The sequence below is a fragment of the Helianthus annuus genome, chromosome 15 (assembly GCF_002127325.2).
Source record: "Helianthus annuus cultivar XRQ/B chromosome 15, HanXRQr2.0-SUNRISE, whole genome shotgun sequence".
Taxonomy (NCBI): domain Eukaryota; kingdom Viridiplantae; phylum Streptophyta; class Magnoliopsida; order Asterales; family Asteraceae; genus Helianthus; species Helianthus annuus.
The window spans coordinates 70,936,330-70,963,639 of record NC_035447.2 but is presented as its reverse complement, the minus strand read 5'-3'; the positions used below and the strand labels follow the sequence as shown (position 1 = coordinate 70,963,639).

The window sequence follows — 27,310 nt, the reverse complement described above, 5'->3', positions numbered from 1 at the left end:
AGAGCCATCTTCTGGCAATGAATCTGAGTCGTCAAAGTCAGAAGAGCCACGTTCGGGCAATGAATCTGATTCGTCAAAATCAGAGGAGCCACAAATTGAGGTAAAAAGTGATGATTCCGTGTCGACAATGGATGATGCAAACTTTCCATCAATGTCAAACGGAAATTTAAAACAAAAAATTGGCAAACCCAAGGACCGTCAGGCTTGGGTGGATCTCTTTAAATAAAAATCCTGACTTGCCAGAGCTCCCAAGTTGGTAATCGTGGAGCATGAATCGGCATCTTTCTTGAGAAATTCACGAAAGTGATATTTTGATCTATGAGTGGTAGTATTCTTGAAAATTGTCATATCTCAATTTACAAGTGGTATGGTTGATAAGTAAACCTTCAAGTGGTTAAAGACAAAAGGGGTTTTTACCTACAAGTAGTTAATCAAGGTCATTAAGTTGAACTTGATTTAACTTTCATGCAAAGTGGTTAAAAGAACAAAGTGATGGATCGATCCCCGATTTTACATTGAAATCAACAAAACTAATTTTCCGGAAAAACCATTTTGATTAAAACAATCTTAAGTGTTTTGAAATCATAATGGGAAAATAGTTTGTTGTCAGGGAGAGTTCTGATTGTTAAGCCAAGTGAATGGAGAATTGAAGCAATGCAAATCAATTTGTCACGTTATTTGTACAGTTTGTTTTTCAAATTTTCCTTGAAAATCAAAAATTGAAACATATTTTTGATTTTAGGGAGAGTAAAAATTTTAGAAATTTCGAAGATTTGAAAAATCCAAAAACATGATAAAATCTAAAAAGCCAAAAACATCAAAAAATCAAAAAATGAGTTTTGTTGTGAAAAAGAGGAAATGATAGTACATCAGTGGACTATCACAGCATGCTAAAGATTTGGAAAGTCAAATGTGATAAACGATCTCACTGACGATATTCCAGTAGATTTTTACTCATTCAGTAGATTGTTTTCGAGATATAAACCTAAATATCATAACTTACTTATCTCGTGGGGAACATCTCTCGGATATATAGGTAACCCCTGAAATCTTGTTTGAAAGGCTTTCTATTTCTGACATACTAGGTCTTTGTGCGTGATGATATCTGGGGTATTATACCTGGACTTCTGATTTTGCGGAAGCAATAGCCTAGTCCTCGTATAATACTCTACACTGCTTTAATCATAAAGCCCACTCTCAGCATAAAAAATGATGAAACATTGAAAAAAGCTAATCATGTGCTGTTGAAGAAAAGATCCCCAAACGGGACACACCGAAAGTCGAGCCATCATCTCTCTGATTGAATGGAAGTTCTAACCTGAGCTCTCATGGTCTCGCATTTACCCGTTTACATATATCATTAGTGTACATTCACCTGTAAGACTGAATATAGAAGTCTGGATACGGGAGTATATTCTGAGGTGGTACACACGAATAAGTTTAAGTGCTTAAAATACTAAATTCGCATCTCGAAACAATTGAACTTTGTGTGAAAATATAAGTGGATCAGTATACTGACAATCTAAGTGAATCGTTTGAACTTAAAATGTTTAAACTTAACGGTGTTGGTGATTTGTCTCAAAAACTGATACGATCCTCTTACACAAACTCACAAAAATACTGTCTGTAAATATTTCTTTAATGCTTTCCATTAAAAAACAAAAATCCAAAAAGATTGTGTTTTTAGCATAAAATTTTGAAAATCCAAAAAGATTTTAGTTCATCTTATTTTCGACAACTGATGTTGAAAAGCCGATTTTCAAAATTCCGAGTGTTAAACATGATGGACAACAGGTTTGGGAGAATTGCATTTAAGCATAATAAAAATGATTTTCTTACAAGTGGTCATCAGAGTTTTTGAATATTAAATCATTTTGAACAATATCTACCAGTGATTTCTAAATTTGTCAACTTTTTAAAATTTGTGAAATTTATTTCGAGGTAGAGAATTGTGCAGGATAACAGCTTTGCGAGAGCCAGGTTTCTGATTCAAAGCCTGCAGATAGTGAATTCCAGACTGCGATCCCAGCTTATCGAAAGGGGGAGTCTGAGGACATAAGAGCCCGATACAGATTATGGATCAACATTCAAGGGGGAGTTTGAATGATAGAGAGTCAGATTTGAATCCTGCTGTCCATGCAAGCTGCTGATGCTAAAAAATCTTAAGGAATCAAGAGATCTGATCAAGAAGAAGATAAAGACAGGTTGAGATTCTAGAAGAGAAAGAGAGAGAAGAAGAGAAAGAGATTGAGGACACTTACAATGGAGAATACTTTGAAGAGAGCGAGAAGACTGATAAAGACTGAAGATGTGACCGAAGACTCGACACTGAAGACTTCGTCAACATCCAAGGGGGAGTCTGTTGGTGCATATGTCTGTCGACTTAGTCTTGTATCGAGTCTTGTAATAGGTTTGATAGATCGAGTCATGTAGTTCGAGGAAAACGAGAAACTGAGCTGAACAAGCCAGTTCGCATGAAATGGCAGAGGCCAGTTCGTACGAAATGGACATCGTCCATTTTGCACGAAATGGGTCATGTCCATTCCATGCGAAATGGTTCTCCTGTAAATACCAGACTTGATCATTTCATTTATAACTTCTGATTCCGGTGCCGAGGTGCTGCCGAAGTGTCTCCAGCCTGTAAAATGTTGTGAAATCAATATAAGAGACAATTAATGTGATTCTAGTGTGTATACAACTAAAATAACTCCGATACGTCTGTTTCTGCCTTTCGTATTGGACGAGATCTCTTCTGAACGACTCATTTGGCCGTGCAAACGATCCTACAAAACTTCTGATTGCTCTAACGGAGGATGGGGGCGGTAGTCGAGAAATAGTATCTATTTTGGCTCGATCAACCTCCATTCCTTTGCTTGAGATTTTGTGACCGAGCACTATTCCCTCCGTTACCATGAAATGGCATTTTTCCCAGTTAAGGGCGAGGTTAGTTTCCTCACATCGGGATAGCATTCGTTCAAGGTTATTGAGTCATTGGTCGTATGAATCCCCAAAGATAGAAAAGTCGTCCATGAAGACTTCCATTGTCTTTTCTATCATGTCATAGAAGATGGCCACCATGCAACATTGGAAGGTTGCGGGGGCATTGCATAGACCAAATGGCATGCGTCGATAAGCAAAAGTTCCACAGGGACATGTGAATGTTGTCTTTTCTTGGTCTTCGGGCGCTATCGGGATTTGAAAGTAACCTGAAAAACCATCCAAGAAACAATAAAATTTATGATCGGATAATCTTTCTAACATTTGATCAATGAAGGGTAAAGGAAAGTGATCTTTCCTTGTTGCTTCATTTAATCGTCTATAATCTATACATACCCTCCATCCTGTGACGGTTCTCGTTGGTATTAATTCATTCTTTTCGTTAGTTATGACCGTCATACCTCCTTTCTTTGGACCTACTTGGACGGGACTTACCCAAGGACTATCGGAGATAGGGTAAATAAGTCTGGCGTCAAGTAATTTGATGACTTCGTTTTTAACCACTTCTTGTACATTTGGATTTACTCGACGTTGTGGTTGTATTACCGATTTATAGTCATCATTCATTAAAATTTTGTGCGTGCACATGGAAGGACTTATTCCTTTAATATCTACAAGCTTCCAAGCGATCGCATTTTTGTGTTTTTTCAAAAGTTTAATTAATTTTTCTTTTTCTACACTACTTAATTTTGACGAAATAATTACAGGTAATTTACCATCTTTGTCTAGAAAAGCATATTCCAAACCTTTTGAAAGTTCTTTGAGCTCAAGAGGTGGGTCTTTAGCAGACTCCTTATTTGGTTGCTCATTTTGATCAAGAACTTTAAAAGCTTGTTCTATGGCGACCTCTTCTTCAACAAAGAGGTCAATCTTTTCACTTGTATCGGGTGGTTTATTTTCATCTTCAATTAGGGGGTCATTATTGCCGAAAGGATATTTCATTGAATGCTCAAGATCAATGCTCCTTTTAAATGCCCCTAATTGAAGAGATAGATTATTGTGCTTCCGATTTTTCAAAGCTTCGTGGGTTTTTACAAAGGGTCGTCCCAATACTAGAGGAGCGTCATCGAGGATGACAAAGTCGGTTGGGATTACCATATGATTTGTTTGAACCAAGACATCCTCAACTACACCAATTGACTTTATTACTTTCCGATCAGATAGAAAAATGGGTATTTGAAGTGGAGAAAAATCACTAATACTTAATTTTTCAAAAATGTAGTTGGGCATTATGTTAACACAAAGATCTTTATCAATTGTAACATTACTAATAAAGGAATTTTGAAAAAAAAACATGGAACTGGTGTAATGTTAATTTCAAATGGGTCTTCTTTTATTAGCGAAGTTTGATCACTTGTTAACTTAATACTTACCGTTTCGTCAATTTTAGTGTTAGTGTTAAACTCTTATAAAAACTTAGCATGAGTGGGTACTAAACAATATTTTTTCTAAAGAAGGTAACAAGAGATTAATTTCTTCAAAATTAGACTCTTCTTGGATTTTAACGTTGTCGGACTCACCTTTCTCGTTGTTTAACTCATGTGTCGGTTTTTCACTTATTTGTTCGTCCATTTTTTCATTTTCAACTATCTCTTCTTTATTTAATTCTTCTCTTGCGCGGGACTCCTCTTCCCTTGCGCGAGATTCTTTTATGTAGCGCTCGATAGTTTTAAGGTGTTCTAGTATCCTATCGGTTACGTCGGCGATAGAGTAAGGATCGGGATTTTCAAAGCTTGAATCCGGATGTTCGATCCTTTGTTCCTCATAATACCCATATGAAGTAGATGGTTCATACCATTGTTCTTCATTGTAAGTATATGATGGATAAGGGTCATAATTTTGTTCTTCATAATACTCATATGAGGTGGGTTGTTCATGCCATGGTTTCTCATAATAAGCATATGAATGTGGCGGCTCATATCTTGGTTCCTCAAAGTATGAGTATGAAGGCTCATACCTTGGTTCATCAAAATATGAGTATGAGGGAGGAGGTTCATACCTTTGGTCTTCATAGGATGTGTATGAAGTTGATAGCTCGTACATGGGCTCCTCATAATAGGTGTATGAAGTGGATGGTTGAAATAAGTCACAATATTGAACCGAGTGCAGGTCACCACTATTGGTGCAATAGTTTTCCCTATAATCATCCTCATCATAGGTGTAGTTGTAGCCTCCTGAGTATTGATCCATAAGAATCACTCAACAAACCACAACCGAGTCTCGAGACCAGAAAACAAAAATTAAAACGGAAACAGAGGCTGGACACGGCCCCGTGTTCAGTGGACACGGCCCGTGTTCAGGATCTGTATCTGGGCGTTTGAATAAAAAGTTACTGGTTTTGTGCAGCACGGGGGCGTGTTCAGTGAGCACGACCCCGTGTTCAGACTCTGTATCTGGGTGTTTTGTGAAAAATATGCAGCACGCCCCCGTGTTCAGTGAACACGGCCCCGTGTTCAGGCTACTGTAAATGCAAAACTAACTAAAATGAAGAAAAATGTGCGCGCATTTTGAAAAGGTTTTGAAAAACTGATTAGGCCGTCGATTTAAGCTTTCTTAAAATCCTTGTGTCCCCGGCAACGGCGCCAAAAACTTGATGCGTGTGAAGTGTCGTATAGTTTTTAATGTATATTTTAAGCCCTTTAACACTTTTTTAGCCAAATTTTAAATTTATAAAACACGATATTTACTAACACTAAACACACATATGGGCAAGTGCACCCATCGTGAGCGTAGTATAGTGTTGGTAAGATACCGATGTCGTCCAAGGACATAAGAGCTTTTAATACCGGTTTATCCTCAATGTCTAATCAAATCAAAAGTTTAGAAAAAAGGTTTTTAAACTAGAAAAATAAAACTAACTAAAATGCTGAAAAATAAAATAAAATAAAAACAGATAGACAAGATGAATCACTTGGATCTGGCGCGTGTTTAGTGTAACCTTTGATTATTTTCGCACTTTTGCACTTTTTAAGAGATTATCTTAGTTATTGTAGTAGGCCCCTCTTTTGAAGGTGACGTTACCCTCAACCCAGTAGTTTGAGTCAGCAAGGATACAATCCTAAAGGGTCAGATTATTGAAAGATAATTAATTAAGTTATAAATGCATAATGTGGTAGGCCCCTCTTTTGAAGGTGACGTTACCCTCGGCTAAGTAGTCTGAGTCAGCAGGGATACAGTCCTAAGTAGCCGGGTTAAAGTTTTAATAGTAGCTTACATATAAGGGGATCAAAGAGTTTGGACCCCCGCCATCCAATACCGTTGGGTATTGAAGGAGGTCCTACTAAATTTGACCCAGGTCCTTGCAGGATCTATACACTGAACAAGGCAAGACTCTTAACAAACCATTCCCATAATCCCCAACCAGGTAGCCAACATATCTCCAGATAGACCGTGGAGATATGAATGGTGAAAATCTTTTATTTTATATAGACAGTAAAATAATGCCAAGACACCACGGACAAATGATAAGGAAGAATCACCTTCAACATAAGAAACTAGTTATTAAAGTCATTAATACATGACCAAATAAAAAATGCGAAAAGATTAAAAATAAAAAGTATTACACTAGACACTTATCTTCACTAAGTGATGTAAGAGACTTAGGCAAACATGGCCTTTGATTGTCAAGAACTCTTACGATCAATCTTGGATCCCGAGACAACTCACACACTCTATGATGGATGATAGATGATGGTGTTGTGGTGGTGGTGGAGTGTGGGTGAAGTGTGAGAGAGGTGGTGTGCCAAGTGATGGTTTGCAAATAAGCCAAGCACCCCTATTTATAGCCTGAACAGCAGCTCGGGCACGGCCCCGTGTCCATCCTCCTTCTCTTTCTTCATTAATTGCAGTTTGTCTGCATTAGTTGACCACGCCCCCGTGTCTGCTGGGCACGACCCCGTGTGCAGAAGCGTATCTGTACTATCAAGATTTCCTCAGATTCTGCGAATCTTAGAGTTGACCACGGCCCCGTGTCCGCTGGGCACGCCCTCGTGGTGGGTGATAGAAGCTTCTACAACTTTGTCTTTTCTACAGACACTTGGGCACGCCCCCGTGCTCACTGAGCACGGGGCGTGTTTAGCCTTCTGTTCTCTTGTTTTTGCTTGGGAAGATGCTGCCGGAGGGTCGGGCATGCCACGTTTGTTCCTTTTCTTGTATTTATGTTAGATTTAGCTGCCTTTTTGCTTCTTTTGTTCATTTGAGCTCATTTAATCCTGAAAATATAAAATGAGGACAAAAACACACTTTTTCCAACATTAGTACTAAAAAGGGTTAGTTTTATGCCACATTTGATGTAATTTATATGTTGCATTTTGTGCACATCACGTTGCGACGGCACGCAGCAGGTGAAAACATGTAGTAAGGCAATACACGATTCGTAAAACGCAATGTGTAAAAGACACTTAAAAAAGTGTCACACAATGCATAAAACACAATTAAAAAAAAAGTAAAACACAAAGGTAGACATGAAGTGTAAAACAGAATGATTATGACATTTCCTAAAACGCAGTGCATGGTATTTGCAAAGTAGGAGTAGTAGTCTAGGAGTTAAAATCGAGTAACATTCCAAGGGATAAAAACACAAAGTCTAAAATTTGAGGGAAAATGAAAGTAGTAAGGTAAAAATGGAAAGTATAAAAGTAGAGGGGTGGTCGCAGAAAAGCGTTGAGGGGGTGGTCGCGGAAAAGGCAAAGTGTAAAAGTAGAGGGGTGGTGGCGGAAATGTGTAAAAGATGAGGGGTGGTAATATAAATGAAAAAGTAGAAGGTTGGTGGCGTAAATACGTAAAAGTTGAGCGAGGTGGTGGAAAAGCAAAAGTGATGATAGCAAAGTTTGAAATGCGAGGGTTAGATTGTGGAAATTTAGAGTAAATGGGTGATTCTGACAATGTATGAAAGTGGGGGTGTCTGTAGCGTAAACAGTCACCGACTTTGTGCTTTAACATAGTAAGAATTTCACACATCCTTTGTCTAAGGTCCAAACCAAAACCTGGACAGAAACTTATACTTGCGAATTAAATGTTGTACATTATTTTGACATTAGTAATATTATGTCTCTAAAAGAAGCCAGCCGTTAGCCACATACAAGTATGTGTGAAACCCACACGCTACCTCTGTCATCCAGCCCAATAAACTACACGCCTTCTCCATACCCCCACCCCCCACCCACCCTACCCCACCCCCACCCCACTCGTCTTCTTTAACCTTCCTTGACTTCCCTACCTTCTTGAATCTCTTCTTCCTCAACAACCATTTGTAAGTCTCTCTCTTTCATTAATCATCATCTTGTATCTATATGTTCTATATTTATGTATGCATATTCATACATGTATATGCATATGGTATGTGTATGTGTTTGTGTACATAGACATTGTGTGTCTTGTCGAATCTTTATATAATTCTTGATCATCATTCATATGTTTTAGTAACATTCTACACACACATATATGATAGTGCATATACATGTATGAATATTCTTCTATTTCTTGTTATTATGATTTATGCTTATACATGGGTTTTCTTGAATATAAGTTATTAATTGTGGGAATTTCCTATATACTTTTTTATTCTTTTAAGAACTTCAGAAATTTTTAGTAAGCTCTAAAGGCTAATGGGTGTCAATCGTATCAGATTATCATCGCTTCAAATTCATGAACCGAACATGGAATATTTTTATTCGTGTCAAAGATATAATCCGGTCACACTTAAAATTATATAACCCAAAATTGACATGTGTAATCCACTTGTATAAATGGATCAAGTCGGGTTGATGAGTTGTAAAAGGGCGGACATGCTATAAACGGGTTGTAATGAAGTTGAAAACAGGATGAACTTGTAACTTATATATTTTCAATTTTTTTCTGTTCTACTTTCTAATGGATTGGGGGTTTAAATTTAGTACAACTCAAACACGAAAATTTAATTTAAAGAGTTAAACATGTGAATATGAATATATGTTTATTTAAAGGGTCATGATTATAGACATGACGCACACATATATCACAAGTGATGCTGCATACATATACAAGTACGCTTTCTGTTTGTTATGTGATCATTTTTTTTAAATACATTTTTATTCCATTATAAGCTTATTTTAATGTACCTAAAATTTGTATATAAAAGTGTTTACATTTTACAATCCTTATATTGGTTCAAACCAACAAATCAATTCACTAATTGGATTCATTCAGCCATCACCAGCTTGGTGGGGTGGTAGAGGCTTTGTGTCTCTCGGGGAGTGACCAGGGTTCAATTCATGACATGGGGTAAAATTTAGCGTAATTTAAGAGTGTAGTTATGTAGCCTTTGCCGTTTAAAAAAAAAATTGGATTCATTCAAAACATCAAAATGGTTGATTGCAAGTGAACATTGATAATTGAAGAAAAAAACACAACTTTATAGATGTGAATTAATTATGATTATGATTATGATTATAAATCAAAACATGAGTTGTCTAATCTTGATTGGTTGCTAAACATGACAGAGGAAGAAGGGATGGCTGTGATTTGTGCACGTGGCCCAATAATCTTCTCCATTGATTGATCAAGAGGGAAGATGTGAGGATGACAAAAGTGGATTTATCAAAGGTTTTTGTTTATGGTTACTAATATTGGTATTGGATTTCTTAGCTTTCCTTCATATAGGAAATGACCCTTTCCCCCCTCCATTAGGTGATATCAATATATCATGAAAGAGAAGGGTAGGGAGGGAGACCCTTGATTACTAATGATTGATTACATCTTTAATATCATATAATGACAATACATTATTATCATTTTCTACTTGTGTGTTTCTTTTGATTGTTACTCCATCTTCATGACTAGCACTTCACGGGCGGCACCCTGCCCCTTGGGTCACCTCCCTGAAAGAATTTTCATGCACACCCCTCTCTCTCCTTACGCTTTCACAATTCTGCTTGGTACGTCACCCTTGCGCATGGATTCCGTCACTCTGTCTCTCCTCTCTCTCTCTCCTCCACATCGGCCCCATTGATTTGTTCCACTTTGGCGCGTTTGAGACGTCCATTTAATCCTAGTAATGTGATAACTCCAATGTATATTAGTATATTATATAGTTTTAAAGTCATCTTAATATAAATTGTTTTTTCTCTACCTAAAGATGTCTTGAATACATGTTAATGTTAGTTAATATGTTACAATATTACATTTTTTTTGAACGATGACTTTCTTTTTGAGTGATCCAATGTCACATCGCCTAAACGGCGGCCCTAGCCAAGATCTACCCAGACGAGATGCCTCGCTGAAGTAACAGTCGGATGAAAACCGGGGTGCGGCTTAGGATCGAACCCCCCTCGGTGGGTTTGTCACCATCGTTGCTCAATATCCACCCCAATATGACACAAGTGAGAATTAATCTTGAGTCTTTATTGGAAAACCCAAGTCTCCTACCACTAGGTCGGGGAATTTATATATGATAAAAAAGAAACAGAATGAACAGTTGATTTATTATTAAATTAATATTAGAATTAGATTAGAATTATTTAAAATTAGTAACATAATTAAGAGATGAGCAAATGGTATCGGGTATAGGTACCGGTCTCAAATTTACTAAACCGGTGTATTTTTGGTACCGGTTCCATACAGGTATTCAACGGTTTTTACCCTCAAATTCCGGTGCTGTACCAATACCGACCTGTACCAAACCGTGCCATACTAGGTATATTCGGTACCGGTACCCACTTTTGGGGATTTCGGTACCAGTATTTTCGGTACCGGTTGGTAATGAGCTCATCAAATCCTGTAGCAATGCAGCAATGCAAGTAATTGCACCGTTTAGATTACTTTTCATACACACAGTAAGTACACTGTATTTCGTTTGAATGAGATTTTATATACACAACAACTTATTTTGCTTTCTTTTTTGTCTTTTTCTGTAATGAATGAATTGTAGCAATGTAAAATTAACTTGGATATTTAGAATATTGATGAGCAAATCGTATCAAATCCTGTAAACGAACCGGTATCATATCGGTACCAAATTTACTATACCAAATCATTTTCGGTACCAATTTGGTACCCACCTTTTGGCGTTTTCAGAATCGTTACTTTCGGTTCGACACCGGTCTAGCACCATACCTGTATTTATTGATTTTACCTTCAAATACCATACCGTATTGTATCGAACATTTTCGATGTCGGTACCTAATTTCGATGATTTTCTGGATCGGTACTTTCATTGCCGTTACAGGTACCGAGCTCATCCATATTTTAACGTGTTAGCACCGTAATAACTTAACTGAAAACAACCGAATTTCCAACGTGTAGGACGTGTGAGTCCTATTATTATATATTAGGTTATTTAAAATCGTTTTTTATGACGGAGTGACTATCCTTACCATATCATTTTATTTATGTTTTAATATTCGGTATCTGTTTGCCGTTGCTAACACGCCTTTTGTAGTCATTGGGTCCCACCGCAACGCACGGGCAGAAAATAACTAGTTGTTAATATATTACATGGTCCTAAATAGTTTGGATATTAAAACCCTATAAGAACGATCTGAAACATTATTTCACCTATAAACTGTATCATAACTATATTTAGTTTTAATCATTTTATGTATTTTAAGGTGGCTTTCTTTTATGGCTTTTTTAGATTTTATAAAAAAAGCAAGAAAATGCCTAATTAATTCTATATAGAGAAGGAGCACTTCATTACGTATTCTATCTTTGCTAAAACTGGTAATACTTTTTTTTGGGTATTAAGCTATGTGTTATGGTGATCATCCTTCCTTGGAGGATGATCCGCCACATATGCGTCACGTCATAGTTACTTTGAGGATGGTCCAACACACTAAAACACTGGAAATGGGAGAATGATCCTAACCCACAAGTTTACTTTTTTTTTTAATCCATCTACTTTTTTTAACATTTATCAAATAAATATTAAAAAAAACATTACATAAACTTAAAGAAAAAAAACATAAACTTAAAAAAAAAATTCCTAACTTTGATACTTCTTCATGATGTCCTCTTGCATTTTCTTTAAAGTAGAGCGTTTTGGTTCGGGATAACTATCAACATCGATCGTCAATATGTCCCATTCTTTGAGCTGAACTTTATCATCGGCCACGCGTACCTTTTCTCCCGCCACGGGTACCCTTTCTTCGACCGCCCGTTCCTTCGCCTTCGCCTTTTGGGCTGTGACCTCCGTGTAAGTTTTAAATTGGGCCATAAACGCCTCCATCTCGAATCGCTTTTTTCGTACCCTTTTTTCTTTGAAGCCGCCTCCCTTTTTGATTTGTCCCGGCCCGGGGGACGTTCCTCTTCCCTTACGGCGTACTCTTTTTCGTCAAACTCGGCGTCGTCGTTTAAATTAATTTGACATCTTGCGTCCGAGCCGCCGACACTAAAACTTCCCAAGTCCGAACGTGTGGGAACGCGGTTTTATGGTTCGTCTTGTATTTTTCCAATGCCGATTTGAAGACATCCTCATCGCTCATCCCACTACGGCGCCCACTTGTATATATTTTATTATATTCCTCCGAAAACCGGTTCACGACCGCACTCATCTTTCGCCACTTCGAAGATACCAAGTCGAGATCTCGATATGGTCCTTGTTCAATTATCTCAAGAAACTTTGACAATACCGCTTTTCAAAACCCCTCACCGGTTTGATTGTTACCTATATTCAACAAAAATATATATTACAAAAAATTTAAAAATTAATATTAAAAAGTATATACTAAAAAAATTTCAAGTTAACTTTACGTACCTTTAACAGGGTGTGTGGATGAGCCTATATAAGCTTTCGCTAAGGCTTCCTCCTCGAACGGTGTCCACTGTTTCGGCTTCGGTTTCGAAGGTTGACTTTGGTCAACCGCAACTTGCTTTCCTTTTTTCGTTTGGAGGTTTGCGGCTGGCTCTCGGGAACGACTTCAACGTCATCTTCATCGGGAACTTGAACGTGTTGCGGTGGTTGAGAAGCTTGAACGGGTTGCATGTTAAACGGGTTACGCATCATCAAGTTTTGTAAGGCTTGAGTTTGTTGCATACTCAAAAAAATGTTCAGAGAATTTTGGAAACCCGCAAAAGCGTTGGCGGAAAATTGAGTGAAAGGGTTCGGTTCCATTGTAGGATAGTACCCGGGTACTGAAAAAACATTCGGGTTTGGATTCGGGTTGAATATATCTATTGTAGAAAAATGTTTTATAAAAAAAAGGTTTTAAAAAAAAGTTGAGAGAGAGATGGGGTTATAGTGGGTTAAAATTGGTGTAATTCATAGTTATCGATAGCGAATGGCGACAAATAGCGACGGGATACCTATATGCTACGTAGCGATAGCGACGAAATAGCGCCCGCTATTTTGTGTTTAGCGATAAGGTAGTTAAAAATTTAAGAAATAAAAAATAGCTAATTGTAATTTTTTATATATATATAATGTTAATTTTATACTTTTTATGTATAGATTTTGAAGTTTAAGGATCAAATGTAAATTAGTGATGATAGAGGGGGTTAAATGTTAAAATACACAAACTATTTTTACACTTTTATGTAATTTTTTACAAGTTTTAGGGACTATATATTAACTAGTGAAAAGATAGAGGGGTTAAAGGTTAAAATCCAAAAGATTATTTAACCCTAAAAAGCTAAAACACAGACTGCAGCCGCTCTTATTCTTCTTCTCTTCTTCCTGACTTGAGACTGCAGCCGCTCTTATTCTTCTTCTCTTCTTCTCTTCTTCTTCCTGACTTCCGGTAGGTTTCCGGCAGAAATTACAGCACCGGAGCCGGAATTCGTGGTCGGAATCCTGCTACAATGACGCTATTTTCCCGCTTTTCAGGCGCTACAGCAACTTAGCGCTCATCTACCTATTCGCATCGCTATTCGCTATTGCGCCCGCAATGGTCGCAATTGATAACTATGGTGTAATTTATATAAAATTGGGATAATTTTGAATTATTACCGTTTATTAATTATGGAAATTAAATTTTTCCTATTAATTTATTCAACGGTAATAAGTTGGAAAGTGGGAAAATTTTGTCATCTAGTGGCCCGGCACCAATGTCTCCAAAGAGACGGAGAGGACGAACACCGCGCGCGCGCGCGCGGGGGGGGGGAGTGGGCCGGCGCCGTTTCAGGATGGTCCTGGGACGCAGCCCATACCAAGAAGCCTTATATTACATTGCATCTTCCACATGCATTATAAAAAAGTTTGTAATTTTTTTAACGCCAAATTTAGATCACTGACGGACCACTGAAGTATCATCGTGCCACTAGCGGAATCACCCGATCATATCCATCTTCTTAATATCCAAAATTTTGAGTCATTTGAGTTCGACTAGCTTAAAACTTGATTTAATCAGAACTTAAGTATAACTTAAAACTTAAATGATCTTAGCCTAAATTTCAAAAGTATTGTCATAAACAAACTTAAGGCATCGGCATCCCACTGCTCTCCACGTCAGCAACAGCCCTCCAAGGGCGTCTCCTTTTCTAAGTCCCTCACTTCTTGCGTTTGGACTACCACAAACCTTTGCTTTGGAAACATGCGATGGCCGTAGCCTCCCTGCCATGAGAGATTCACGTCGGCCACTGATGACCAAGGAATGTGTGTTATATACACGGCCCTTGGTACAATGGTGCTTGGCCCTTAGTTAAGGATTTAGGTTATTGAAAACTAATAAAAAGGTGTTAAAAAGGCCAATAAAAGGAAAACACATATGGTATATTTTAGATTTAGTTCGGGATACTAAACTCTTCCTCACTAACAATGGATTATATGATGCAGGGGTTGGTTCCGGTACAAACCTTATTTATCCTACAAACCGTAAGAACAGATCCTAGCACTTAAAAAAAGTTAAATTAGCACATACTAAAACAATACATACATAAAAGTAGCACTTTTGAATTATATTAGCACATGAAAATTAATCAAGATAATTGATTTTAGCACATATGTGAAATGATATCAGCACTTTTCTTTATCAGCACATTGAAAACAAAAAGAAGATCCAAATAAAGAATTAATTGCTTGTTAGCATAATTATAAGGAATTCAAGATAATTGATATTATTTAGGTTATCATTTTACCATTTCTCTATAATTGGTTGGATGCGACATGACACTTTTTAAATGGTTTTTACAGTTTGTATACGAAATGTGGTTTGTATTTGATCCTACTCCATATGATGCAACTTATAAATTTTATGTAGAGAAAAATGCCCGGGTAGTCCCTGTGGTTTCGCCTTTTTTCACCTATAGTCCCCAACTTTCTAAAATTACCTGAATAGTCCCCAAGTTTTCATTTTTTGTTTTCGGATAGTCCCTGGGTCTAACTTCAGTTTGTTTTCTCTGTTAACAGGGTGTGAAATGACAAAAATACCCTTTCCTTATAAGGCCAAACCATAGGGACTATCCGGGCATCTTCTTCATTTTTATTTATAAAACCCCACCATCACACTTCATCTTCAACCTCCACCCACCATCACCCTCCTCCACCCTCCACCATCACCGCCACAATCACTCTCCATCTCTCGTTCCCCTTTCATCTTCCATACCAGAACAACATCAGCCGCACACCCCCTTTTCTCCTCTCCCCCTCGTTCTTCTGATCCAGCTAGACTGTCCCAATTAATTTAAACAGGAACATATTAATTACCTGAGTTTTGAACTATTGTCATGTGAACAGTTATTGTCATTCATCATAAACAAAATACTAACTTCGATCAGGCTGAATTCAAATTAAAGTTGTTAAGAAATATACAAGCTTGAAACTCAAGCTGCCAGGGGTTGATTGTTGAGTTGTAATGATAATTTTTTTTTGTTTCTGTTCATGAGCATTTTCTATCTGATTGAATATGGACAATTTTGAACTTGATCAACAAAAATGGAGTGTTAAATGAACTCTGTACTTGTATTCTAGGTCCCTAAATTATATAGGGGTTAGGCTCATTTTGGATAGCTCCGGATACAATTTTGTGCACGGTACCAAATAATTATCAATACCATTTTTTACAGGGGTTGTGACATCCTAACTTCCACATAGCCAATAGCTAACCCCAAAGTCCAAACACAACACATTTTTAACGGCTTTTGTATTAGGTAGCTTGTTTTGGTTTAGGGAGTGGATTGAATACAGTCTGAATGTAGACTGTTAGACTGTTAGTCTAATTGGCATGTATATAATCTTTATCTTTGATTGGGAGATCAACTCATTAATATGTTCCTGTTTAAATTAATTGAGACGTTTGACAGATTCTAGCTGGGATGCTTAATTGGGACAGTCTTTTCATCTTCCATACCAGAACAACATCAGCCGCACACCCCCTCGTTCTTCTGATCCAGCTAAATGTCACAAGACAAAAATTAGGGGAACGAGAGATGGAGAGTGATTGTGGCGGTGATGGTGGAGGGTGGAGGAGGGTGATGGTGGGTGGAGGTTGAAGATGAAGTGTGGTGGTGGGGTTTTATAAATAAAAATGAAGAAGATGTCCGGATAGTCCCTATGGTTTGGCCTTTTAAGGAAAGGGTATTTTTGTCATTTCACACCCTCTTAACAGGGAAAACAAACTGAAGTTAGACCCAGGGACTATCCGGGAACAAAAAATGAAAACTTGGGGACTATTCAGGTAATTTTAGAAAGTTGAGGACTATAGGTGAAAAAAGGCGAAACCACAGGGACTATCCGGGCATTTTTCTCTTTTATGTAATGCAATAATAGTGATATATCAAAAGTGGATTAGACGATTAGTGATTTTGATTAAAAAAGCTCAATACATTTAACTATATACAAACAATAATCCAATACTTTAAACAATTTAAAAATACTTTTTGATTACTTTCTTCATAAATTCAAAATTTAGCACCAAATTTTATGGAAAACGAATAATATTATATTATGTTAATGTTAATGTACAAATGCTGAAGTATGCGTGGGTCCAAACTTTGGTCATGGTTGTTATTCAAAGGTGGCAAGAGAATAAAGATGAAGTGTCAATATTGAATGTTGACATGTGAAAATTGTAGGAAAGCTCAATTCCAAGTGCGTACAAAGAGCATAATTGTTGGGATGAATAAGGAATACCATCCATATATGTCAAACAATTGCTTCACAAATATTAACCATTAATATAAAATATAATATGTAGTATGTTGAATATGATTCGAATGTATAGTTGAACACAACAAATATAAATAAGAGTTGAATGCCATTTTAGTTCTTGTGGTTTTGGCTATTTTGCCAATTTAGTACAAAGGTTTCATTTTTCGCCTGTAACTTCATCCATTTTTTTCTGTTAACGAGAAGGGCAATTCGATCATTTTATATGGCCGAATTCCCCTTCTAATTAACAGAATTACATATAAAATGACCGAATTGCCCTTCTCGTTAACAAAAAAATGGATGAAGTTAACCCAGTAGACTAAATGGCAACGGTGAAACCTTTTTGGACCCATAGACCAAAAATGAAACCTTTGGACTAAACTGGTAAAATGGCCCAAACCACAGGGACTAAAATGGCATCTAACTCTATAAATAAATATATTCATTTGGGATAAAGAGTTATTCTTTTAGCTACTTCCCTTTTCATCGCTATCGACCTTACTAAAGATACAACATAATCGAATGATCGAATTAAGCCATTCATCGATAAATGGATCAAAATACCGTCTCCAAACGGCCCATAAAACAAGATGACTGATAAGATCTAGTTTAGTTATCTAATGACATTCCTAGATAATATAATTACACCGGAAATTTATGTACTTATATCGTCATAAGTCAGCTATTCTTACCGATGATCAGCAAGGTGAGCTTCAACCCCACCACCAACCACATCCAATCTGGTTGTGTGCATATCGATATTTATCTTCCCCTATGATAACGGTTACTGTTAGGTAATAACAGAAATGGTACCTTTTATATTCCATGGTTTTTGTGAGACGTGTCATTGATTAATAGCTTCTGCTGCTTCATGTATCTCTGCGTAGATTCTTGAACTAACCTCATAATTCCCATATCTGAAACAGGATAAGTTTCTTCTTCCCGCTCGGGTTGTATATTCAAGTCTATATTTTGATTCTTGAAAGTTACACTGGATGATTGTTCTCTACTCGGGTCATTCTCATATCTTTGACTAGGCCATGCTCTGCGGCTCTCGTTACCATTTTCTGTCTGGGTATAGCAAATGACGTCAGCATACCTCAATTGAGTTGGATTCTGCAATGACGTTCCAACTTGTTGTTCTGGATGTATCAGATCACGGTGCATCATCGGGGGTGGAGTAAAACGGTTCACTGATAGGCAGATGTTACACGTGCAAGTTGATTTGTGCTTGGTGGTATTCGGCAGTGATTCTGAATTTTCTGATTTATTTGACACGTCAAGGCATCAATATTATGCTAGAAATGCATTGGTAATGCACAATATTATGTCACAAGTGATTTATACCGTGATTTATTATCGCGGGAAGCATATGATCCGGATGTTTTGGTGTAGGTTCTACCTCTGTTGAACAAAGAGATCTGGTAGCCAAACGGGTATAAGATAGCCGTACAAACTCTTGGAATAACAAAAAAAGAAGTTTTATTAATATTTTAGTACCCAACTTACCCAACATTATCTTGTGAAAATGCTGTAGGACTCCCTATAACCGGTGCCTCCTGTTACATTAAACAATGCCATCACTCGTCAGAACAGAAAAAAATATTATTAAAGTATTAATCTGACTTTTTGGCTATGCAGTTAATTAATATCGCGATATAACACCGATATATCGGTGATATATCGGTTATCACTCCCCTGGTGAGATATCGGTGCAAAATATTAATACCGATATTATCGACGATATTGACCGATTTTCCCGATATCAGTACCTTTCATCTTAGTTCTACCATTCGTCTTTCTTTTTCTATTGCTTCTATTAGTGTTTTAAGTCTTAATTGTTAGCTGTTGTGTTTTAAGTCTTAATCAGTTCCTGCTTGTTAATTGTAGTGTTTTGCAAGTTGCAAAAGGTTAATTTGTTAATGGTTGGAAAGTATACTGAACTGTTATTGTTAAATTGCTATATATAAATTCAGCATGATATTAAAATTACCAATATCCCACCGCGATAACCATGATCTCAAATATTGGTCCTTTACTGACATCCAAATTTTTACCGCATTAACCAGCTTAGCTTTTTGGTATGGATTAAAAATATTATTTGGATGACTCAAACTATTTCCATTTCAACATCTATTACCTGAAAAACCTCAAATTCAACACCCTCAAATAAGACGATGGTGGGAGCATTAGTAAGAGGTGGTCGTAACAACCCCTGAACTTGTTCCAAAGTGACACTGAATCGAAGGGTTTTATTGTTTGAATACATTTTGGCCCCTTTTTTCCTCTTAGCATGAATAGAAGTTTTATCAACTTCTGACCATCTACAATCCTTTGAAGATTCTTCACAAGCCAACATATTTGTGTTGTCCGTTCCATTTCCCTGCAGTTAAGGAGCAATTTCATTAAATGGAACAAAATTAGCTTCACAGTAAGGAAAGTTAGTAGAGGTGGAAAATATGTGGTCGGAGTGTCGGACATGTTGGGCAACGGGTCGAAACGTGTTCAGGTCATAACATTTAAAAAAGGTCTAAATTTCTGTAAACTAGTGTCAACTGTCAAATATGATTGCAAAAGCTATATTAGTATAATATCAATCTAACTCTTTAAATACAATGATTTAGTAGGTTATATGCATTTGGTAAACATTCTGGACGATCTACGACCAGTTTAACCCGTTTCCTAAAAGTTAGTAACCTATGACAGTCATGTACTATCTTTGACTTGACTTTGAATTTGACCTATGGCATGTGAAAGTGTGTAACACACCTTTTAAAAAATAAACCTACCTTGTCAGATGGAGATGCAGATGAAGCTTTCCTGAATCCCATGACAAGCTTTTCTTCAGGATCCAACCTACTAAATGTCACTGAACCAATATAACGAATGAGCAACAACTCAAATAAAAAGAAATGTTGAGAATATATCTGAATTAATTTAAGAAGCGGCAAAGCAGTTTACCAGTATCGCCAGCTTGCAACTGCATTGACTGTATACAAGAAGCAACTCCTTCTAGAAAATACATCCTACTATTACCATTAGGCCAAAATCTATATTGCAATACCCAATCCTTTCCGTTCGAATCCTGGATGACAAGTGGACAGCCTTCAGGCTGTGAAATTGGAGGAAGGTAAGCCTGTACAAGAATAGTACACATAATATGTTAACAACACAGAAATAAACAATTGAGTAAAATTGCATTTTCGTCGCTGAGTTTGTCCAGTTTTTTTCGTCTAAAGGTTTGTTTTTCCACGTCCGGATCCAAAAGGTTTGAAATCTTGCCATTTTCATCTGAATCGTTAACTCCATCCATTTTTCTCCGTTGAATGAGGGATATTTCCGTCTTTTTAGACATTTTTATTAAAATAAAAAACACTATAAGAACTAAAGATCCACCTCTGTTGACTTTCTCCACACCCAAACCCTTCAATCATCACAAAATGTCTAAAACGACAAAAATACCCATGAATTAACGTTAAAAAATGGATGGAGTTAAAGAGTCTGATAAAAATAACAAGATTTCAAACCTTTTGGATCCAGACTTGGTTTTAAAAAGCGCGCCCTAGGCGCGCCTAGGCGCAAGGCACAACAAGGCGCAACAAGGCGCAGGGCCTGGGGCTTTTTTGCTTCTCGCCTTGTGTAATTACAGGAAGCGACCAAAAGGCGCATTTTTTTATGTTTTTTGTGGGCTTTTTGGCCTGAGGCGCGCGCCTCATGTAACTTAGGCATTTTACTGCATAAAAATGTTGTACCTTGGGTTTTTTGACTTGTACATGTAATTAAAATGGTATAAAAGCCTTACTTATAGCTATATTTTGGTTAAAGGAAGCTAAAAACCTATAGGGTCATGTATGGGATATATAAAAAAAATTATATAAACATCTTGCGCCTTGGGTACGAAAAGCCCACCGCTTTTGCGCTTTGCGCTTCGCGCCTCAATTTTAGACCTCGTCGCTTTTGTGCGCCTCTCGCTTTTTAAAACCAAGGATCCAGATGAGGAAATACAAACATTTGGACAAAAGTCGCAAAAGTAGCCAAACCTTAGGGACGAAAATGACATTTTACTCTAAAAAATTTCAAACGGGTATACATTATCACATTGATAACCGTTTCAAATTTTGTATAGTTATATTCATGTTGTTACCAAAAACAAAAATCACACGTCATAGGTTCAAATAACATACTATCACATAGACTAACCTCTGCGCATTTCTTTGGCAGCACCAATCGACCTATCTTTCCAGCATCACTAGGACTTAACACTTTCTCAAACAAAGGAGTGATCTTGGCGTTTGAGCTATCACAATGTTAAGTGCATGCTTTGTGATACGTAATACCATTTAATGCTACTAATCACCTAGAACTAGTAAACAAAGTTTAATAATAAAATGCCAATAAAAGCAGGATACCCTGCAGGGAGCTGTTGGAGTTCTTGATCTGTTAATTGGGGCCAGTAGCGCGAAAGTAGCTGATTGCAGGACTGTGTTTCATCTCGAGCCTTACTATTGTGGGACTGATTTCCGAGAGACGGACCGACTCCATTATTGGTAGAGCATTGTTTCGCTACTGGTTGTGGAGTGCATAACCCTTTAACACAAATTCCAGATACATTTTCTGTTTCAATCTTTTGATTGTGTAGCGCAAATGTTGCTGGCAAAGTAGAAAGAGGGGTGTCATCGGTATGAAAGAATGATTGGTAAGAAACACCTTTAAACAGATTATGTTTCCCATCATACTGGATTCCTGCACAAAATGGTGAGTCAAGTGAGGTTAATTTGATAAGAATTAAAAGATTGTTTTAGAGTAAAATGCCATTTTCGTCCCTGAGGTTTGGCCAGTTTTGCGACTTCCGTCCAAAGGTTTGTTTTTCCGCATCTGGATCCAAAAAGTTTGAAATCTTGTCATTTTCATCCGGCTTGTTAACTCCATCCATTTTTTCTCCGTTAAGTCCAAGGGTATTTCCGTCTTTTTTGTTAACTTAAAGGGCAATTCGGTCTTTTTCACTTTATGTACAAGCATTTAGCATAATGTAAAAGTATTCATAATACCCTTGCTAAACAAAAACAAAAATAATATAGGTAAAGAGACGAAGACTTAACAGAGAAAAATGGATGGAGTTAACGAGCCGGATGAAAATAGCAAGATTTCAAACCTTTTGGATCCATATGGAAAAAACAAACCTTTGGACGAAAGTCACAAAACTGGCCAAACCTCAGGGACAACAATGACATTTTACTCATTATTATATTTAACATGACATGATCTTACCAGAGGCGGCTTTATCGCTAATCAGTTCTTGTGCACTGACCCGCCAGCTATCAGTCACATATCTCTCAGAAGGATCATCTCGTGTACTTCGACCCAGAGAACATGAAGTCAACTGTAATTCAGGTTGACCTTTAAAAGCGTTGAACAGACTGGGTGCTTGCCGCCATGGTACCGGACCGGATCCAGCAATAGATCTCCAACTGTTTGAAGAGATACCGCTAATTCGTTCAGCAGGTCCTTGGAGGAAGTTAGAAGCAGACGGCCAAGTAGGGTTTGGTGTCTGGATCAAACATGAATCAAATACAACTGGAAATAAACGAAACTATATAAATGCAATGCTGCAAATATGCAATTGTGCATACCAAGATGTCTTCTGTTTTTGCACACTTGAGACACTCAATACCTCCAGCATCCAACAATATGAACATGTGGAATGACACTATGCATCCACAATGAATTTGCTGCAAAGGGAAAATGGCCTCTTCTTATACAGGATTTCACATACTTCAATTTTTAACCAAACTAACTAGCTTGAAAGATTTCTAACCTTTCCACAAGATTCACAACATCTCCAACCAGAAGCATTCAAGTGATATGTATCACAGAATTTTCCATTTTCAAAAGCGTAACTACATCCAAAATTGAACAAGAATCAGAAGTGATATTTGTATAATTAAAAAAACAATAAAAAAGGAAACACGACAAGACACAAACTAAGGAAGCACCCAAACACAAGAGTTATGAGGTTATCATACATATACTGTAGAAAATGAGGGAATACCATCCTCGGCTATACTTTCAAAGATCATAAATTATTCCGCATCATATATATCTTATATATATTGTACACTTGCACATGTTTGTGACTTCGCTTTTTCCCTTGTTGTCTCGGCTATGGACCCCTCTATGTTTATAAAAATAACTTCTTAAACAAGGAACATTATCGAAGATTCGAAGGGGTTTCTATATCTAGTTCGTATCGAGTTGTTCTATCTACAGCAGAACTACATCATTTAAGGCGTGTACGCTTGATTTCTACTGACTACCATATTCCAAATACCCCATTAAAGACTACAGAAGATATAAAGTTCTTTTTGTTTCCCAATTCAAATTAATGTGTGCATTAGAGAGATTGTTCTTCAGAAACCAATCACATTCATCATTTTTAAGATTATGTAGACAATAAGGAAACTGTTCAATCAACCTTCAGTCTAGACACTAAGAAATTTTCTACAACCAAAAATCATTAACTGTACAACACTCAAATCGTTATTTTCAAAACCTAACTTCCAGAACAAATCACCTGAAAATCACTCAAATGTTACTTACGATACAAGCAACATCAGCCAACAATAATACTCTCAAATTTCTAAGCTTCTAACAAATAAGGCAGAATAGCAACGTTCTATCAACAACAAATCCTTAACTGTATAACACTCAAATCGTTATCTCCAAAACCAAACTTCTACACCAGATCACCTGAAAATCACTCGCAAATGTTACTTACGACACAGGCAACATCATCATAACATAAAATTTCTAACACCAAAGGCAAAATAGTAGCATTCTATCAGCAGCAAACCATCAACTGTATAACACTCAAATCGTTATTTCCAAAACTCAACTTCTACTCCAAATCACCTGAACATCACTCTGATGTTACTTAAGATACAAGCAACATCACCATAACAGATACACGCCTATAAATCTAACAAAAAAGGTCAAAATAGTAGCATTCTGTCAACAAATCGTTATCTCCAAACCTAGATTCCACAAAAAATACCTGAAAATCACTCCAAAATGTTACTTACCATACAAGCAACAGAAAAACACCTAAATTTCCAACAACAAATGCAAAATAGCAACATTCTATCATCAACTGTATAACAATCATAACTTACGATACAAGCAACATCATCACATCATAAACACACTTAAACTTCTAACAACAAATGCAAAAACAGTAACATTCTATCAACAACAAATCAGAATCAAACAGTAAAAGAATTTACGCGCATCGATCGCAGAGGTCGGCGAAAGCTCCGGTACGGCATAGCCAGCCTCGTCTCGGGGCTTCCAAAACCTGATTACAAGTGGAGTTAAAGCAAACCTTTGGTGCAGCGGAAAATGACGTCATGACCGGCCGGAAAATTCGCTCCGTCAAGGAAAAGCTAGAGCGGTATTGACGGAATCGCAACGAACGAAGAATGTAATGGCGAATCTGTCATCGATGAAGCTTTGGATGAACGGAAATTGGAACCCTAAGACGGCATTTTGTGTGGTTTTTTCTGTGTGCTTTTTGTGTGTGCTAGCGTAAGGAAGATAGAGCTATGGTTTTAGGCTTTAGTAGTCTCTTGCAGAGGGTTTATGGGAGAGAAAGTAGGGGAGAGAGTGAGAGAGAGTTTGTTGCTTCATGTATCTATAGGTTATAGATATAGAAGGTACCTATTGGTTATTATGCATTTTTATATTTTTATTTAAGACTATACGACATGAAGCTTTATCCGCAGCCAAAATTAAAGAATGGGTCCTAATATTAACACATGGTAAATCCTTATTTATACATGGTGTATACGGGCCGTATATAATAAAATAAAACTAACAAAGTCTGTGCCTTCAGACTTTGTCAGTTTATTTCATTCCATACGGGTCGTATAACTGTATATGGCCCGTATACACCATGTGTATAGAATTTGTCTGGTCGTATACAATGGATGCGAATGTTGTATACGGGTCGTATAACTGTATACGGCCCGTATGAAAAGAAAATTAGATTTCACCCAAAGTATTTAATGGATTTAAGGTGTCAATCACACGAGACGTTTTACAGTCGTTAGGTGGTCAAATCTTTCTAAAAGTAGAAAAAAAATAAAACTTTAACAAGTAACAAAGACTGAAAAACAAAAAAACGTGTCGTATGACTGTAATAAAAAGGAAGGGTGAGGCATTTGATGAGAGTTGTAAGGAGAAGCGTTTTAATCACTTGTTTTCAACGGAGATGTAATGCAATGATTCTGCTAGTGGTCGGGCTTCCAATGCTTACACAGGGTGATAAACAACGCTGATATGAACCCAAACCAACTGCTTTGTCATGAGTCGTCGGGAAAACTTTTCCTTAGGGGAGGGTGAGTAGTATGAGTCTGAGTCCATTATCGTTCTTGAATGTTTCGAATCATCATAGAAGACGTGTCGGGTTCTGCTATAAGAGTATAAGGATTTTGTTGGTTTGTTTCCAAGTAGGGTTTAGAATGTTTGAAGTATTCTTGGTTCAATACCAACTCTTCTGAAAGACAAGAATACAACATTCATGTATCATAAGGAATGACCGATCTAAGGCAGGGAACCTGATTTAGATACACAAATTCATCACCGGGTTCTACAGCACAAGCACATACACAGTTTGTTGGAAGAACCCTACACGTCTTCTGCTCGTTACTCTTTTCTTCGATTTCAACAAATCTTTCAAGGTTTTAAGTGATGGACAATTGGTTAAAAGATGTAGAAGAGTTTGTGTAGAGATCTTTACGTACAAATTTGCATCATCCTTACGGTTACAAATGAAGTATTAATACAGGCTCTTTTAGAGAAGCGTTGGGATTCAAGGGTTTATGAGTAAAAGATGTTAGTTTCTTAACAATATGGTTTCTCGACAAATGAAGTATTATATGTCCTTGCTGCCTCTTCGGTTGGTAAAAGACATAGGATGGTTTCTAATACAGGCTCTTTATCAGTTGTGGTTGATTTATAGCAGGAGGTTATGAAACGAATATATGTTTATGCGAATTCACAACATCCTTGCTTTATTCTCTTTAATCTATTAGAACGATCCTTGTTTTGTCACGTACATGCGTTTAATTCCCAACATCATCTGTTCATCATTGTTCTTGAAGATGAAGATGAAGAAACGAGGGTTTATTCTCATTAATCTATTAGAACGATCCTTGACTTGAATTTGTGGATTTCGGTTGGATCAGAAAAACTTAACAAGAGAATCAACTAAAAAAATACAATTGATTACTCGGTCGAATAACCGGTCCGTTAAAGTTGAGCTTCCTGATGCAACTTTCACAGTGGTACCAATGTCCTACTACTACAATCCTTCCAACGCCTGATTCCGATACAACCCTCGATGTTGATGAGTGAAAGAGTTAACATTCTGATTCAGATTCAGATTCAGGAAGCAGATGTTGATGAGTGAAACAGTTAACATTCTGATTCAGATTCAGGAAGCAGATGTTTATGAGTGAAAGAGTTAACATTCTGACAATATGGTTTCTTGACAAATGAAGTATTATCTGTCCTTGCTGCCTCTTCGGTTGGTAAAAGGCATAGGATGGTGTCTAATACAGGCTCTTTTAGCGAAGCGTTGGGATTCAAGGATTTATGAGTAAAAGATGGTAGTTTATTGACAGTATGGTTTCTCGACTAATGAAGTATTATTTGTCCTTGCTGCCTCTTCGGTTGCTTTATTCTCTTTAATCTATTAGAACGATCTTTGTTTTGTCACGTACATGCGTTTAATTCCCAACATCATCTGTTCATCATTGTTCTTGAAGATGAAGAAACGAGGGTTTATTCTCATTAATCTATTAGAACGATCCTTGACTTGAATTTGTGGATTTCGGTTGGATCAGAAAAACTTAACAAGAGAATCAACTAAAAAAATACAATTGATTACTCGGTCGAATAACCGGTCCGTTAAAGTTGAGCTTCCTGGTGCAACTTTCACAGTGGTACCAATGTCCTACTACTACAATCCTTCCAACGCCTGATTCCGATACAACCCTCGATGTTGAAACCGGTTTTACCTCATGAAAAGGAAAGAGTTAACATTCTGATTCAGATTCAGGAAGCAGATGTTTATTAATGTTTGAGAAACTAACAAGGTAAACCTGAATTTTCAAAATTTTTTACCATGCGTATACGGGTCGTATACCGTTTATACGGCCGTATACGACTGGTAAAAATATTTTTACCGATCATATA

At 37.1% G+C, this 27,310-nt stretch overlaps 1 protein-coding gene and 1 long non-coding RNA gene across 3 annotated transcripts; one reads left to right on the top strand and one right to left on the bottom strand.

The window, feature by feature from the left end:
- The first annotated feature begins 8,156 nt into the window (after window positions 1-8,156).
- Window positions 8,157-9,774, top strand: LOC110879093. The gene is made up of 2 exons (XR_002558464.2): window positions 8,157-8,248; window positions 9,477-9,774. It is a non-coding gene; the product is annotated as an uncharacterized LOC110879093 (long non-coding RNA).
- A 7,797-nt stretch (window positions 9,775-17,571) lies between these two features.
- On the bottom strand, window positions 17,572-24,749 carry LOC110879094 (B3 domain-containing protein Os07g0563300). 2 transcript variants are annotated; one of them, XM_022127497.2, is made up of 12 exons: window positions 24,337-24,749; window positions 22,872-22,953; window positions 22,687-22,785; window positions 22,325-22,604; window positions 21,466-21,799; window positions 21,257-21,353; window positions 20,018-20,192; window positions 19,846-19,925; window positions 19,197-19,439; window positions 18,566-18,615; window positions 18,404-18,477; window positions 17,572-18,318 (listed from the first exon to the last, which is right to left on the bottom strand). In XM_022127497.2, exons 1-12 carry the CDS (start codon window positions 24,459-24,461, stop codon window positions 17,873-17,875), a joined length of 2,085 nt encoding a protein of 694 aa, XP_021983189.1. In that variant the 5' UTR covers window positions 24,462-24,749; the 3' UTR covers window positions 17,572-17,872. The 2 variants fall into 2 exon arrangements, with proteins under 2 accessions (XP_021983189.1, XP_035839787.1); XM_035983894.1 differs by having other exon boundaries at window positions 24,435-24,748.
- Window positions 24,750-27,310: the final 2,561 nt, after the last annotated feature.